General features: G+C 45.3%; 1 protein-coding gene and 1 long non-coding RNA gene across 4 annotated transcripts in view; one reads left to right on the top strand and one right to left on the bottom strand.

Annotated features, from left to right (window-relative positions):
* CLYBL (citramalyl-CoA lyase) overlaps positions 1 to 8,255 on the top strand; it is a 247,570-nt gene extending 239,315 nt beyond the window's left edge. Inside the window, exons 8-9 of one of the 3 annotated variants that reach the window (XM_057532665.1) lie at positions 6,987 to 7,106; positions 8,129 to 8,255. In XM_057532665.1, coding sequence (XP_057388648.1) covers positions 6,987 to 7,082 — 96 coding nt within the window. In that variant the 3' untranslated portion in view covers positions 7,083 to 7,106; positions 8,129 to 8,255. Of the gene's footprint in view, positions 1 to 4,722; positions 5,032 to 6,986; positions 7,107 to 8,108 lie in introns of those variants that run through there. The other 2 variants (XM_057532666.1, XM_057532667.1) reach the window with 2 other exon arrangements.
* The window catches only part of LOC130705593 (uncharacterized), a 74,702-nt gene that overhangs the window by 15,883 nt on the left and 44,218 nt on the right, over positions 1 to 14,601 (bottom strand). Inside the window, exon 2 of the long non-coding RNA XR_009005878.1 lies at positions 5,944 to 6,025. This is a non-coding gene — a long non-coding RNA (uncharacterized LOC130705593). The remainder of the gene's footprint in view (positions 1 to 5,943; positions 6,026 to 14,601) is intronic.

Below are 14,601 nucleotides of genomic sequence, written 5' to 3'. Positions count from 1 at the left end.
AGGGTTACTGATATTCAGAAGCACAAAGATCAAATGTCACCTCCTTTAATCCTTCTTACAAATGCTTTGGGTTTTTTGAGGACTTAAAATGTCATTCACATTTTTATTATTGAATTTTTTCTCACTGAAAATATCCTTTGGTATTTCTGCCATCATAATAATTATAGTAAAAGCGTCCAAGTGGAAACTCAGGATGGAAGCACATTGCACTTCAGTTGTTCCCAAGCCAGTTATTAAAATTGCATTTTCACATACTTGCTTATCTGGGCCTTACCTATATATATTAATTTTTTCAGCCTCATTCTAAGTAATAATATCTCTGAAATAACAGTTTAGATATGCTATTTATTTTTTAATAAATCACATCAAAATAAATTTTTTGAATATAGTATATGTAAAATACTATATATTAAAAATTTTTGATATTAATTTTTTCTATAATCATCTTATGTACCATGGTTACCAGACATGCTTTGAGGTATACTGATTAGTGGGAAGAGTTTGGGATTTGGGGTGAAAAACCCAAGATTCTAGTCCTATCCTACTCATAAGTTCCTTTAAAAAGACGAACTAATAACTGAACTGCAGTTTTTGTATCTGTAAATCAGATTGTTGGATCCCCAGACTACTCTAGAACAGAGAAAAAATTACCCAGAATAAAGGAAAGGAAACAGGTGGTTCAATTTCCTCCCGCTCAGGGTCCAGGGCCCCCTTGGGTCCACCAGGGCGGGAAGCAAGAACAGGGGGAGCCCTTTGGGTTCCAGTCTGGCTGCATCAAGCAGGGACTGAGTCCTGTGTGCTTTGTCGTGAGGAAAGTCTGTTGTCCCTCTTCCAGATTGCTCTCATTGAGGCTAGATTAGGCTCCCTTTCCTCAGGCCCTAGAAAAACCCCTTCATCAACAGACAGATCCAGTAACTCATACTGTGGTCCTTCATTTTGCTTGACCTATTGAGTCACTGATGACCAGAAGTACAGGGGGCTCGTGTCGAACACAGAAGGCCAACCCCACTCGCACATATGGATACACTGCTCTGTTTCCCCTGCCCCTCTTTGACCTTCATTTGGCATCTCTCACCTTCTAAAGCTGACTTTAAAAGTACCTGTTCCCTTGGGAATTCCCTGGTGGTCCAGAGGTTAGGACTCCACACGTTCACTCCTGAGGGCCCAGGTTCAATCCCTGGTTGGGGAACTAAGATCACACACGCTATGCGGTGCAGCTAAATAAATAAATAAAGTACTGTTCCCCAAAGCCCCTCTGAGGCCAAACCAGCCCGTTTTGATGGCTCTTTCTCTCTGCAGCTTCTAATTCCTTAAGCACCACTTACAGATAGACTCGCTTGCACTTTAACCGTTAAGTCATTTGCATGAGTTAACCTGACCCCAACCCAACATCACATTTGCTTAGGTCAGTCCCTGTGTCCTACTGGAGGCTCAGCAAGTGTTGGCCAACTGACCAGGGAGTATTACCAGACCAGGGAAAGATCAAGTGGCACAGAAAGACACTTGCAGGTATAGGAGAGCAGAAAGGTAAGAGTGATTCTGTCTTCCCAAGTCGTTGTCCCCTCAGTCACCCAGCTCAGGCCCCACAAAAGAAACAAGCTTCACTCAGAACCATGTTTTGGGTGCTGGATTCTGGGGATTCAAAGATATGTGAGACCCTGTCCTCAAGGGCTTCCCAACATAGTGAGAAAGACAGCGACGTAAACAAATAATTACAGTAGAGTGTGACAAATGTTGTTACAGGAGGACGTGTAAGGGAAGGAAGGAGAGAAATGAGCCCAACCAGGGAAGTCTAAAAATGCTTCACGGACATGACATCTTCTGACGTCTTGAAGCATAAGGAGCAGTTTGCCGGACAGACAGGGAAAGGACCATCAGAGCAGAGAGCAGAGCCTGTGGGAGAGGTGCAGAGGTGTGTGTGTGTGTGTGTGTGTGTGTGTGTGTGTGTGTGTGTGTGTGTGTGTGTGTGTGTGTGTGTGTGTGTGTGTGTGTGTGTGTGTGTGTGTGTGTGTGTGTGTGTGTGTGTGTGTGTGTGTGTGTAGACTGGCAGGAGACTAAGCTGAGAGCAGAGGCAGGGCCTGGTCTCACCGTGGGGAGCCCTGGGCCCCCAGCTAAGGAGATTGCACTTGATTTTGTAAGTCCAAAGGGAGCCAAGCAAGGTTTAAGCAAATGGATGATCTTATCTGATATTTTAGAAAAATAACATCACGGTCCCAATTAGGGAAGTGCCCCAACAGTCTCTCAGCAAGACCTCTGCTGGCCAGCCTGGGAGCCAGGCAGCCTCCCCACTGAGCTTTGGGTGCCTGGTAACCAAACTTAAATCCTTACCCCTTAACCAAATTGTTAGGGGACCAAGGCCATACTAGGGCCTGTCCAAGGACTCCAAGTGTGATAGGTTGAAAAACAGGAAAGAAAGAATGAAACAGTGCCCATTTGTGTCTCTGTGAGCATCATTTTCCCCATTTTGAGGGGTATCAAGGAGCAATTAACTTTGGGAGTAAGGAAGAACTATGTGATGGGAAGTCAGGGCTGGGCCTGGGAGATTTTAGCAAGAAGAGGGCACAACCAAGGTCCTAAAGACAAATTCCATAGTGGCCAACACTGACTAAAAGTTTTAGGAATTCACTGGGAACTGTAATGAGGTAAATAATTCATTGGGCATAAGACTTAGCATCACAGAGGAAGAAATAAAGTGTCACTCTGAAAAAGAAGGCGTATAGCAGCTGTGCTCAAATATTATCATTAATTCTGACAGAGCACCATCATCATGGGAATGTGCCAAAGAGAGCTCCCTGAATGCCCAGAGAAGTTATTTGAAAATACAATGAGTAGGGAAAGAATTAGATCAATTTATGGGTGCTAGAAAAGTACTCTTTTAGTACTCTACAGAAAAAAATTCTCAAGTGCTAAGTGCCAGAAATGTAAAATATATGAATATTTCCCATAGATGTGACTACTGTTGTCATCACCACCATCATGATCACCAGTCCTTTTGCCATCAAATTGTAAGTCAGATTCTCCCCCATTGAAGAACTTCAGGGTCTGATAAAGTTCATGTTATTTCTGTGCCTATCTTACCACCAGGCAATGACCCAGATGTTAGAAAAAGTACAGCCCAATAAGTAATTGTTTTCCTTCCTATACAGATAACACCTATGCTAAGGTGATACTGCTCTTCATTTCCAGGAGGCTGAAGCCATAGACATGTGTATAGTAAGAGGTGCCAAAGTGGCTGACTAGTGATTTATTACAACAAATAACTCAATAGGTAATTGCTGAATAAAAGCCCGTTGTGCACGGAGGTGGAGCCCCATGACAACTCTAGCGGGAAATGCATGACATGAACTAGGTACACAATATCATGTCTAAGTCAACAGTGTGAAATGGCAAACATGGTCCTGATTGGTAAGAAGGGCAGCCTTTTCAGGCCTCTGATCTCCCTATTCATAACACTGGCTTATTCTCTAATTCCTGTTGCATTTTATGGCCCCTGCTTCTTTTCTTCCGTGTCTCCTCCTGCACACTGTAGGCTCCTTGAGAGCAGGGATGGAGTTGTACCCATTTAAAAGCCAGCCTAACCATTTCTACCCAGGAGAGCTAAAACACAGAGCTTCTCAAACTTCAATGTGCATTAGAATCATCAGAGGGTTCCTGGCCAACGCCCGGACCTTCTGCATGAAACCTTATAGGATGGAGCCCAAGAATCTGCATTTTAACAAGCCACCTCCCCATTAGATGATTCTGATTCAGGCGGCCAGGCAACCCACTCGGAGAACAATCTACAAGCCCAGGGCATAAGCCTGGAGCGCATGCTTTGGATCAAATAGAGCTAGGTTTTATACCAGTTCTATACTTAGCGAGCTACAGGGCAGACTCGTACAAGTTTCTTTGTGCCTCAGTTTCCTCAGTTATAATATGGGGATGGATATATACTCATAGAAACAGATGAATACATACTCATTGCCAGGGGATGGAGGAGGGGGAATGGAGAGTAGTTGTCTAATGGTACTGAATTCCACTTTTGCAAGATGAAAAAGTTCTGGAGATCTGTTGCGCAATAGTGTGAATCTAACGCTACAGACTCATATGCTTTAAAATGGTTAAGATGGTGAATTTATGTTATGTGTTTTTACTACAATTGAAAAGAAAAAAAAAAACAGTTTGTTAATGGGGATGGGTCATGGTATCTACCTCACAGTGTTTTTACAAGCATTACCTGAAATAAAACATGTCAAAGACCAGGCACAGTCCTGGGGCTAGCAACTGCTCAAGAAATTATAGCTATTATTATTGTTGTAGTCATGGTTGTTAAGGCTTTTAACCATGAATGAGTTACTACTTAGAGGCATTTTAAACCAAATTATATTCCGAATCTTCAAGCTGATGGAAGTTCCCTCTTCTTTTCAAAATGGTACACCAGTTTCTCAGAAATGCACTGAGCTGTGAAACCAAAATTTATCTATGATCACACATTAAGGAATGTTTCAAACCCTCCCCACAAATCTAGGTAGCTTTTGACAATCTGCATTCTTCCAAATCCTGACCAACAGACTGTTCACATTTCACATGTAGATCCATATGTTAAAAAAACCAACCATATTCTAGGTCGATGTGAAAACAGGAGGATATTCATATGAGGAAGTCTTGATTCTTAACACTAAAATCCTCAATTTGCAGAGATGAAGGAAACAAAGAACAAAAATGTTAACTTTTGTTTTCCAGCTTAAGCTTAACAAAGGAAGTCAAGCAAAATCTGCCACATAAAAGAAAGAAATGATTTCCCTGTCATGAAAAACTACACGAAGGGCTTCCCTGGTAGCGCAGTGGTTGAGAATCTGCCTGCCAATGCAGGGGACACGGGTTCAAGCCCCGGTCTGGGAAGATCCCACATGCCGCGGAGCGACTGGGCCCGTGAGCCACAATTACTGAGCCTGCACGTCTGGAGCCCGTGCTCTGCAGCAAGAGAGGCCGCGATAGTGAGAGGCCCGCGCACCGCGATGAAGAGTGGCCCCCACTTGCCGCAACTAGAGAAAGCCCTCGCACAGAAACGAAGACCCAACACAAGCCATAAATAAATAAATAAATAAATAAATAAATAAATAAATAAAACTACATGAAATATTTTGCATCTTTGATGTGCATGTGGAATCCAAAGCGGATTCAGGGAACATGGCATAGACCCAAAGCCAAGTCATCTTGATTCTCTGTGCATCATTTTGATTTCATGTGCATCTAGGCTAATTTCTTCTCTATTATTATTAGCCTATTATTTAAGCTTTAGCAGGACACATGTGCTGTTTTACAGGGCCAGAATCCACTTGGTGGACGGATAACCAGGAGGCCTTTGGTCTTCATCATATACTCCAATAAGAAAACTAGACTCTTGCCTTGTAAAACAGCACGAGTCCCATGCCCTGATTTCACATGTCATGCTAAACCACAGAATATCCTTAGAACTTCTAACCAAATTCATAAAATTCATCATGGTCACAGAGACAACCAAAATTAGCTCTAGGTTGAATGAAATTAGGCACAGACCAATCTGGGAGTATAAATAGTAAAATGGGCAGATTGGAAAATGACTTAACGATATAGGATTTTAGGCAACACAGGTGTTCATATGAATCCGATTTATCATTCTAGGGCTGAGAAGGCTAAGCACTGGTGAGAATTCTAATCCTAATGACTTCTAAATCTCTCTTGATTAAAAAACAAATTTCAAAGTCACTGCTAAGGATTCCCTGCCAATTTTTTTAACCTCCATTCTGTGTATAACTCTGTTATTATAAGAGATGAGGGTTTCCAGCGAGCCCAGGAGACCATCCCAGAAGTCCTGAATAATGACAACATTGACTGTTGAGAGGTGGTACTTGTAAAATCCAGAAATGGATGGCAGTATATACAAATGGACCATCATCAAGGATTGTAATTGCTCCAACCCACCTTCAGGTCTCAGAAGACCACCTGCTCCCCACTCACACCAGCATCCTTACCAACAGGTAGAAAGAAGGGGAATTAAGAAGAGCTGTAATTGAAAACAGCAAAACGAAGTGATTAAAAGAACATGAATAACCAGACATTAATTTCAGATTCATACCGCTTCTGTCCATTTAATTCTTCTTTTTCTGAGGCACTAAAGAAACTACCCTACCATCATAATGTGGGAGTCTCTAATGAAGGCTTGAGGTTCTGAGACCCAAGTACTAGCCCCAGCTCTAACTTTTCCTAGTCAAGTGACCTTGGAGAATCACTTAACTACTCTGGGCATCAGAGTCCTCATCTAGAACAGCACTGAGATCACATGACACATTCAATGAGTATTTGCAGAAGTTTTTAAAAAGTGAATCTGTAAAATGGGTATAAATCAGGAGATCTCAGGTTCTTTCCAGGCTCACCATTCAACAGACCTATGATTTCTTTGTTACAGATTCATGTCCCCTGTCACTGTAATCCTTTTCTGCAAAAGTGTGTACCAACAGAAGAATCTCTTTTTACTCAGTATAATCCTACCTTACATTTTCTCATCATGTGATAGTGTTACCCCTCAATTACATTACAAGAAGAAGGAAGCATTCTTCCTTTAACCTGATCATACAATTATTTATTCAAACAGTAATCAGTTGCCAGAGCATATTACTGTTTTCACAGTTCTATGCAATATTTCAAAAAGTATATAAGGAAGTATTTACATTTTCCTTCCGCCCTTGTTTTCTGCTTGATTTCAAGAGTTAAATGAGCAGTTTCCAATACCTTGTGCCTGATGTTTTTCCTCTCCATTAAAATGCTGAAGTGTTTTCTTTTTCCTCTTTAGGAGGAAAAAAGAAATCTTTCCCCTGTAATTTACTTTGGCTTTCTCAAAAGTTGGGTAGGAAAGTCAGTATAATTCAGGTGGAATCTAAAATGTTCTTGTTGTACAAGTGTGTGCAGAAAGGAAGCCTGTAATTTCCGAGCATTCTTTCAGGAAGTTTGTATTCTCTGTCTTCCAGGGAGCCTTTACTTTCCGAGGGAGTGTGATCGACATGCCATTACTGAAGCAGGCCCAGAACATTGTTAGGCTTGCCATATCCATCAAGGAAAAATGATCTGCTAAATGAAGCTCTCATCAGGTGGGCTGAACATATACAGTGGGTTCCTTAAAGACAAGCCATAATACTCAAGGCAACTTGTTAGTATGCCAGATGGGAGCCTTTCTTCATTTACAGTTCATGTTAATCACATTTTTTTTTTTTTTTTTTTGGTTATCTCACTGGCCAGTTATTCCTCTAAAAATGAACTTTCGTCTTTTTGGTTCCAAGCTTATGATTTTATTGTTCATGAGTGTGTTACAAGTACGGACTTACGATTTCACAGGGAGATAAAATAGTGGGGAGAGATGGGCTGCTCCAGGGGAAGTTGGGTCTTTAGGGAAACAGATCTTTCCCAAATACGTATACTCCCTTCACCCTGCTCACGTTAGATGTTTCCCACATTGTGCATTGTTCACTCGACACCAGAAATAATTTTAAGAAAGGCCAACCTTTTAAAAAATAATAACTCAATGAAGGGTTGGTGTTTATTTCACTAGTAATCTGATAAAACAACAGAGATGGCATTAGAAAAGTTGATTAAGTACCATACTGGTTTATATAGATATCTTCTAAAAATAAATCTTCAAAACTGATTACTTTAACCTCCACCCACCCCCCCCAAAAAATGACATATCCCTATCCTTGGACTGCTAGGTGATCACTATGAAAGCCCTCATTCTGGGTGAATGCTTTGGGTCAACAGTTACCAGCAATTAAAAAATAAATGTGCAGAAACACAAGACCATCCATTCTCTCCCTTTATTTCCCTGTTTAACTGTTTGCCATTGAGGCCATTTCCCCCCTGTAAATGTATGGCTGGGACAGGGCCCCCTCAGCAATAAACTTGTAGCCTCTAAGGAGACACAATGCCACAGAGCTGGTGCATATGGTCCCCTGTGAGATTTGCATCACATTAGAGATGCTGCTACAGGTCATATGGGTGGTGTGGTTAACGGGCTTAGTAAAGCTGTTTTGAAGAGGTTAACCCAGCTTGTAGTAAGGGTAAATAAACATAACAACCAGCCATTCTTCCCTATTCAGCATGTGCTCTTATATTGAAGGCTAAAGGGTATTGAAGCTGCGAAGGATCAACTTGTGTTTGCCAGAGGACGCCAATGAAATTTGAAACACCAACAATCAGAGATTTTGTTTCTGCTCCTCATTAAATCATGAGCTTTTGTATGGAGACTCTGGACGACTGTTCTTTAAGAAATTAACAGAATGGGAAGTTTTAAACTCTACACCAACCTTTTCATGACCTACACAGCAGCAAAGCTGCTACTCTTAGACAAACACCGCAGGGAAGGCTGTTCTGTTTATTTAAATTCGTAAATAGAAAACAGTTGTTTTTTATTTTCATTTTTCACCTCCTCCTACGCCCTTTTTGTTTATTTCCTATGTGGCCCCTACCATGTGCCCCACCCAGGGGTCTACTTTCCCCTACCCCTTCCAGTTCCTCCAGGAAGCCCAAGAGGGGAGGAGGGCTGAAGGTTATATACAAGGAAAGGCATCATGGAACCAAAGCAAAGTGGGAGAGGCCCACATACTGTCATACAACATCCACCACCAGTGCAGGGCAGTTCCGACAGGCATGCAAAGGAACCTGATCCAGGCTGGGCAGTTCTGGGAAACACATGCTTTGAGACACCAACTAACATTCTCAAACATGGGATCCGACGAGGCGGCTCTTAACTGAGATGGGGTGTGCTGCGCTGGGGTCCTGCCTACCCTGGGCATCGCACCCCACTAACCCCTCGAGAGCATTGGTCACCCGGTGCTGCTCCAGAGTTAGCTGGAAAGAAAGGTCCTCACTCGGAGGGGCTGGAAAGAGGAAGACAGTGTCTCAGCCAACTTGGGAGATGACTGGCCTCCAGCCAAACTGGGCTTCAGGACTGCGGACAGTGACAGTGGGCAGCAGTTACAGGAGAAGCCATCCCCGCAACCCACTGCGCAGCTGTGCCCGCCGGGTAAACCAGGACCATAGGTGCCCACGCAGCCGGACCCCACTGCTCAGCACACAAACACAGGAGGACCGCTCGGAAGGCAGAGGGAAGCCTCCTCTCATTTTGACACCCTCAGGGTGTTGGAAGCATACGCAGGACCCGTCTTAAACAAAAGAAGATAATAAAAGCCTTTCTTCATACTTCCCTACAGGCAGCCCCCACTTCAACTCCGCATGTGTTGGTCCAGATAACCCCACCTCAGGCTTTGACAGGATGAAAGGGAGATGCTCTAGTCTCCAACCCTGTTACACAGGCAACCCCCAAACCCTATAGATGGACCTCCTCGAGCCTGGGGCTCACTGAGAGCCAAGCCCTCCACTCTAAGGGACCCCAGATACCAGGGTGAAGGCATGCGGACCTCGGGAAGAGCAATCCTCTCAGCAAGGTCTCCAGGGGGCCCTGAGAGCCTGGACCTGACTAGGTCTTCCCCACCCCCATCACCAACGGGCTCACAGGTTCCTAGATTTCCAACCCTGTTGGACTGGTCACCACGCCCTTTATCTCAAACCACACTTTGTTCCAACAAAACCACCTTGTTGTTTAAGTCTCCCTGAGTGTCAGATTTATCATCTTCCTCATAACCCCAGGGTCCCAATTATGATAGGATCATGACACTGGGACACACTAGAGCCAAAAATCTGGACCAAGGTCCCACTCTCTGAGCACAGACCCTCCAAGAGGGACCCAGAAGAGGGTTTAGTCAGAGTCAGAGATCCATCATGCCTCATTCCTTGAGGAACAAAGGCAAGGAGATGTTGGGAGACAAGAGGTATCTCCACTTTTCCCACCCACATCTCTTTGGTGCCTCGGGTGGGTGAAGGTAATACAGGGAGGGTGGGAGGGAGGACTGGGTGAGCTGACCCCACTTGGTATGTGACAGTGCCCAACCCGGGGAATTCCTCCCAGCTAGGAATGGACTGACTGCAAGAAGAGAACCTTGGGGCTTCCCTGGTGGCGCAGTGGTTAAGAATCCACCTGCCAATGCAGGGGACACGGGTTCGAGCCCTGGTCTGGGAAGATCCCACATGCCACGGAGCAACTAGGCCCGTGTGCCACAACTGCTGAGCGTGCGCTCTAGAGCCCACGAGCCACAACTACTGAGCCCATGCGCCACAGCTACTGAAGCCCGCGTGCCTAGAGCCCATGCTCTGCAACAGGAGAGGCCACCGCAATGAGAAGCCCGTGCACCACAAGGAAGAGTGGCCCCTGCTCGTCACAACTAGAGAAAGCCCATGCACAGCAACGAAGACCCAAAGCAGCCAAAAATAAAATAAATAAATTAAAAAAAAAAAAAAAAAGAAGAGAACCTTGCAGTAATCTGATTAATTAAAAACTATACCTGTTTATATTTTGTGTAGCTCATCACAAGCTGCTTCACCATATTACCCCCCTGTTATTAATTCTTGGGGGCTAAATTATGGGTAACACTATTAAAACATTATCAGAACTAATGAGAAACAATTACTTAGAAAATGAGCCAGGACAAGATTGAGTTGAGAACATCAGTGGTGATCACTGCAGATTAGTTTAATAAATCATCAGGTGTAAGGCAAGACTGACTGTATGTATGCAAAGCCCCGTCACGGGAAAATGAAATTGAGATTTTTTTGGCATAATTTTTTCATTAATCTCAATAGGACCCGAGTGGTGTAGATTGTTTTATTCCCTAATACCTAGCCTGAGGGGGGGTTCCCAATAATGTCTTCATTGTTTTACTGAGGTCTTAATGACAATCTGTGACAACCTCATTTTAATGTATAGAGGATTATATCAGTACAATCATGTTTTATTGAAATGGCGAGGGGAACTCCAGCAGAGTCCGGAGTCAGGCACTATCCCTGAGCGCAAGTTGGGAAGTCCCCCGGCCTCTGGGTGCGGTTCCCTTCAGATTTACAAGTATTGAACCGCTAACTGCCCTGACATCCTCTCCTCCAGGGACTGACTGGGAAAAGTGTCTTCAACAACGAAGACTTGCCACCTCCAATTTGAATTTGAAAGTAACTCGTTGCCTGGCATATTTTGCTGCGTAAATGGAATAGACCGTGTAGGTGTTTTTTTTCTTTTCTTTTCTTTTCTCTCCTAAAATATTATGATGAACATCCCAGCCCCTAATAGTTCTTCGGCAGTTCGGGAAACTGACCTTCAATAGGGACGATGAATTTTCTAATGATGTCTTAAGAGAAGAGTTAATACGTGCTTTTTTATTTGAAGGGCATTCTGCTTCTGTGGTTTCTGGTTAGCTTGGAAAGCTAAATGTCTTCCGTTTTGATTTTGATTTTTACCTCTAGTATAATACTTGGAAGGCAGTTGATGGTACAAAACGGGTTCTGAGGTTAACAGCAGGATCTTGTGCATATTGGTGCTGCGGAGGGTCACCGAACCGGTCTGTAACCGCAAAGCTTGCGTCCCAGGCTGGGGGACACTGTCCTCCCAGCCCTGAGACCCTCCCCCCCGGCCCCCCGGCAGGTTTTCACATTGCAACTTAGGGGGAAAGTAATCAGCCGACCTCAACATTTAAATGTTAAAACCTTGGTCTTTCTTTCCGCGCTTTATTTTAAATCGGGGTGGGATGGGGGGTTAAGAGAGCGAACAAATGGAGAATAAATTACTTTCAAATACCTTAGTACCAGAAAGCTTGCGCGGTGGGACCGGGCAACTTTTTAGTGTTCTGTGAGGGGTGGTGGTGGTGAGTTTGTTTAAATTCCAGCGATTATTTGGCAATATATTTCCTTATGAATCTATAAGAATTGCCAACGACGAAAAGAAAGTGATTTGTAGGAAGGAACCGAAATCATCCTTAGCGCCTTTGGGTGGTTTGCTGTCGATCGAGCCCAGTTTCAGCTAAACGGGCTGAAGCCTGCAGATTTTTTTTAATTTTTAAAATGTTTTACAAAATCTTTTGGGATTTGTTTGTCGCTCACGCCTGTCTTTTTTTAATTTTTGTGTTCTTCGGCTGTAAGCGACCCGCTCGGTTTTACTGTTTGCTTCTTGTGACGGGGAGGGCCGGCGATCTCGGGGACCGCGCGCCCCGTCGGAAGGACGTGGCCCGCCGGACCAGGACACGCCGAGTCCGCGTCCCCAGCGCCCGCGCTTCCCGAAGGCTGAGGTCGGGGGCGCCCCGACGCGAAGACCGGCGGGGCCCGGCCGGTGGGCCCCTGGCCCCGGTCCCGCGCGGCGGCCGCTCCCGGAGCTGCGACCGTCGGGCGGGGCCGGGGCGCGCAGTGGGCCGGGACCGCGGGCCGCCCGGAGCCTGCGAGCCTGTCGCGCAGCCCCGCTGTAATGGTGGCAGATCAAAGGCTGCCCCGTGTCCCCGCGGAGCCCGGGACAATCCCGCGCCTTTGTGCGCTGTTGCTAGGAGCCCGAGAAACTAAGAGAAAGTGTCAGGAGCATGTTAATCAGACTCGTTACAGTGTAACAATAACGTCTCTCTCGGGTCTCCCAGGCCCCGCACACCCCGCGCACAGGCCCGACACCTGCGCGGGGCCCTCGCGCCCGCCCTGGGGACCGGCCGGCCCCTGTGTCTTCCTCCGAAGTCGGCGCCGCGGCCAGGCGCCGGGACGAGGCCCTGGGGGACCTGCCAGCGCCAGGCGCATCTCGCGGGTCCTGGTTTCCCTGACCCGATCCCGGCGCCCTTAGCCTGTCCTGCTCGGAGCCGATCTCTGGCCAGGGGACCTGCGGAGGATCCGGGTCCCCTTGCTTTTCAGTCATTGAGTGGAATTGCCCTCGTTATTCAAGCACGGTTTTAGAATCGAGAGAAAAATGAACATTCCATTTCAGATAGCTTTTTAGTGGAGTTTCTTCAAAAGACTCTAACTTTGCCTATTTTCCTATCAAATCCACAGAGGATATTTTAAGTGATAATCCCGAGTTTACAGAAGAGAAACCCAAACTTTGCTAAAAGTAAAATTTCTCGGAACTTTTTAGAGAGAATCACTTCATGCATTCGTTTATTCATTCAACAAACATCTGTTGAGCCCGACTGGATGCCAGACAGCTAGTCGGAAAGCGGTAGGACTGGTTCCGGATGCACTTTTCTTTTAAAATTAAAATGCCCTTGTGTGAAGTGAAAGGAGGAGCAAAGGCGTAAAATAATGTCAAATGTCAAAACAAAAAGAAGTGCCACTGGCTACTGTAGCGACAGTAACAGGAGAGGAGCGAATTAAGAATTTAAAGCATTTGAAAAACTCGCCATATGCTTTGAAAACCAGCCACTTTTTTCAACTATTTCATCTCCTCCCCAATTCTTTTGGTCCCTGTGAGTTCCTTCAGGCTGCAGTCCTGAAACTAGAGTCCTGCCTGAGGTCTGAGGAACGAAGTCAGCCCTTCTGCATGTTTGTAAACAGCCTGTCAGATTTGCTAAAGGATCAAACACACTGGGTCCTGGCCCCATTCTGCCCTCGGCCAGACACAGGGAATTGGAAAGCTGTGCTCAGTCTTAGGGCAGAATTTGGCCAACTCGAGGTGGTTTTCTCCAATGTGAGCTCTCATTCAGGAATCAGGATGGGCATTCCGGAAGGGCAGAGGGACCACACTTCTTGGTGGAATATAACTGCCAAACCTGAGTCAAAGACAAAGCTTCGTGTCACCAGGAAGAATAGAAAACAACCCACTCTCAAATCACCTGTGCCTACCTATTGACCGAGGGGGAATCCTGCAACAATGTCAGACTTCTCAGTCAGTCAAAATCAGTTTCTCTCTCACACTGTGTGCAGCATGTAGACGTATAGAAAACTGGACATGGTCCCAGGGATTAGTCTAAGCCCTGGAAGGAACTTTCCAGATTCCCTTCATTACATAAATAAGAGAGTTGATATACTGAAAACCCCATCTTATGAAAACAAAAGAGACCAAACAGTGACTATATCGTGATGTTAAAATACCTAGCTAAAGGGGAGAAACTCAGGGAAAAGAAACTGTTTTGCTGTGGGGGTGGGGGGAATGTTTGTTTGTTGTCTACATCATGCCACATAGCTGGTTTGGCTGGGTTTTGTTTTTTTAAACAATGAATCAAATTGCCTTAGTTATTCAGACACAGTAAAGGAATCAAGAGAAAACGAGCATTCCATTTCAGATAGCTTTGTGGTGGAGAGTTCCTTCAGAAGGCTATCCACTCTAGGCATCTGGCTTAGTTTTGTTGTTTTTTTTTTTTTTTAATGGGCTCTTGAGTTCCATGGAAGGAAGAACATAAAACCAACATGAACTTCTGGCTTAGAATCTCTGGGAAAACTGTGTTAATAACCCAAACTCCCAGATGAGGAGAGGAGCACATCTGTCTCCTCTGTGGGATTTCCAGGGACTGGGATTCATGCAACAGCTTCCAGGGGAGCTCTGTGATGCTTTTCCCAGTGTGCTGTGAGGGAGCTCCGGCCACCAGGAGCCTCGCTGGCATTTCCACACCAGCCCAGCGACCCATCGCCTCCCCCAGGGGCCCTGGCCACGGGGCAGGTGGACTGTGCCCGGCTGCAGGGCCTGACACTCCTGTGCAAAGGCTCTACACAAGCTGTAATCCCTCCCTCTCCATCATACCCAGC

This window comes from Balaenoptera acutorostrata, chromosome 18 (assembly GCF_949987535.1).
Source record: "Balaenoptera acutorostrata chromosome 18, mBalAcu1.1, whole genome shotgun sequence".
In the NCBI taxonomy this organism is placed as follows: domain Eukaryota; kingdom Metazoa; phylum Chordata; class Mammalia; order Artiodactyla; family Balaenopteridae; genus Balaenoptera; species Balaenoptera acutorostrata.
This window is presented reverse-complemented; position numbering and strand designations above follow the sequence as displayed.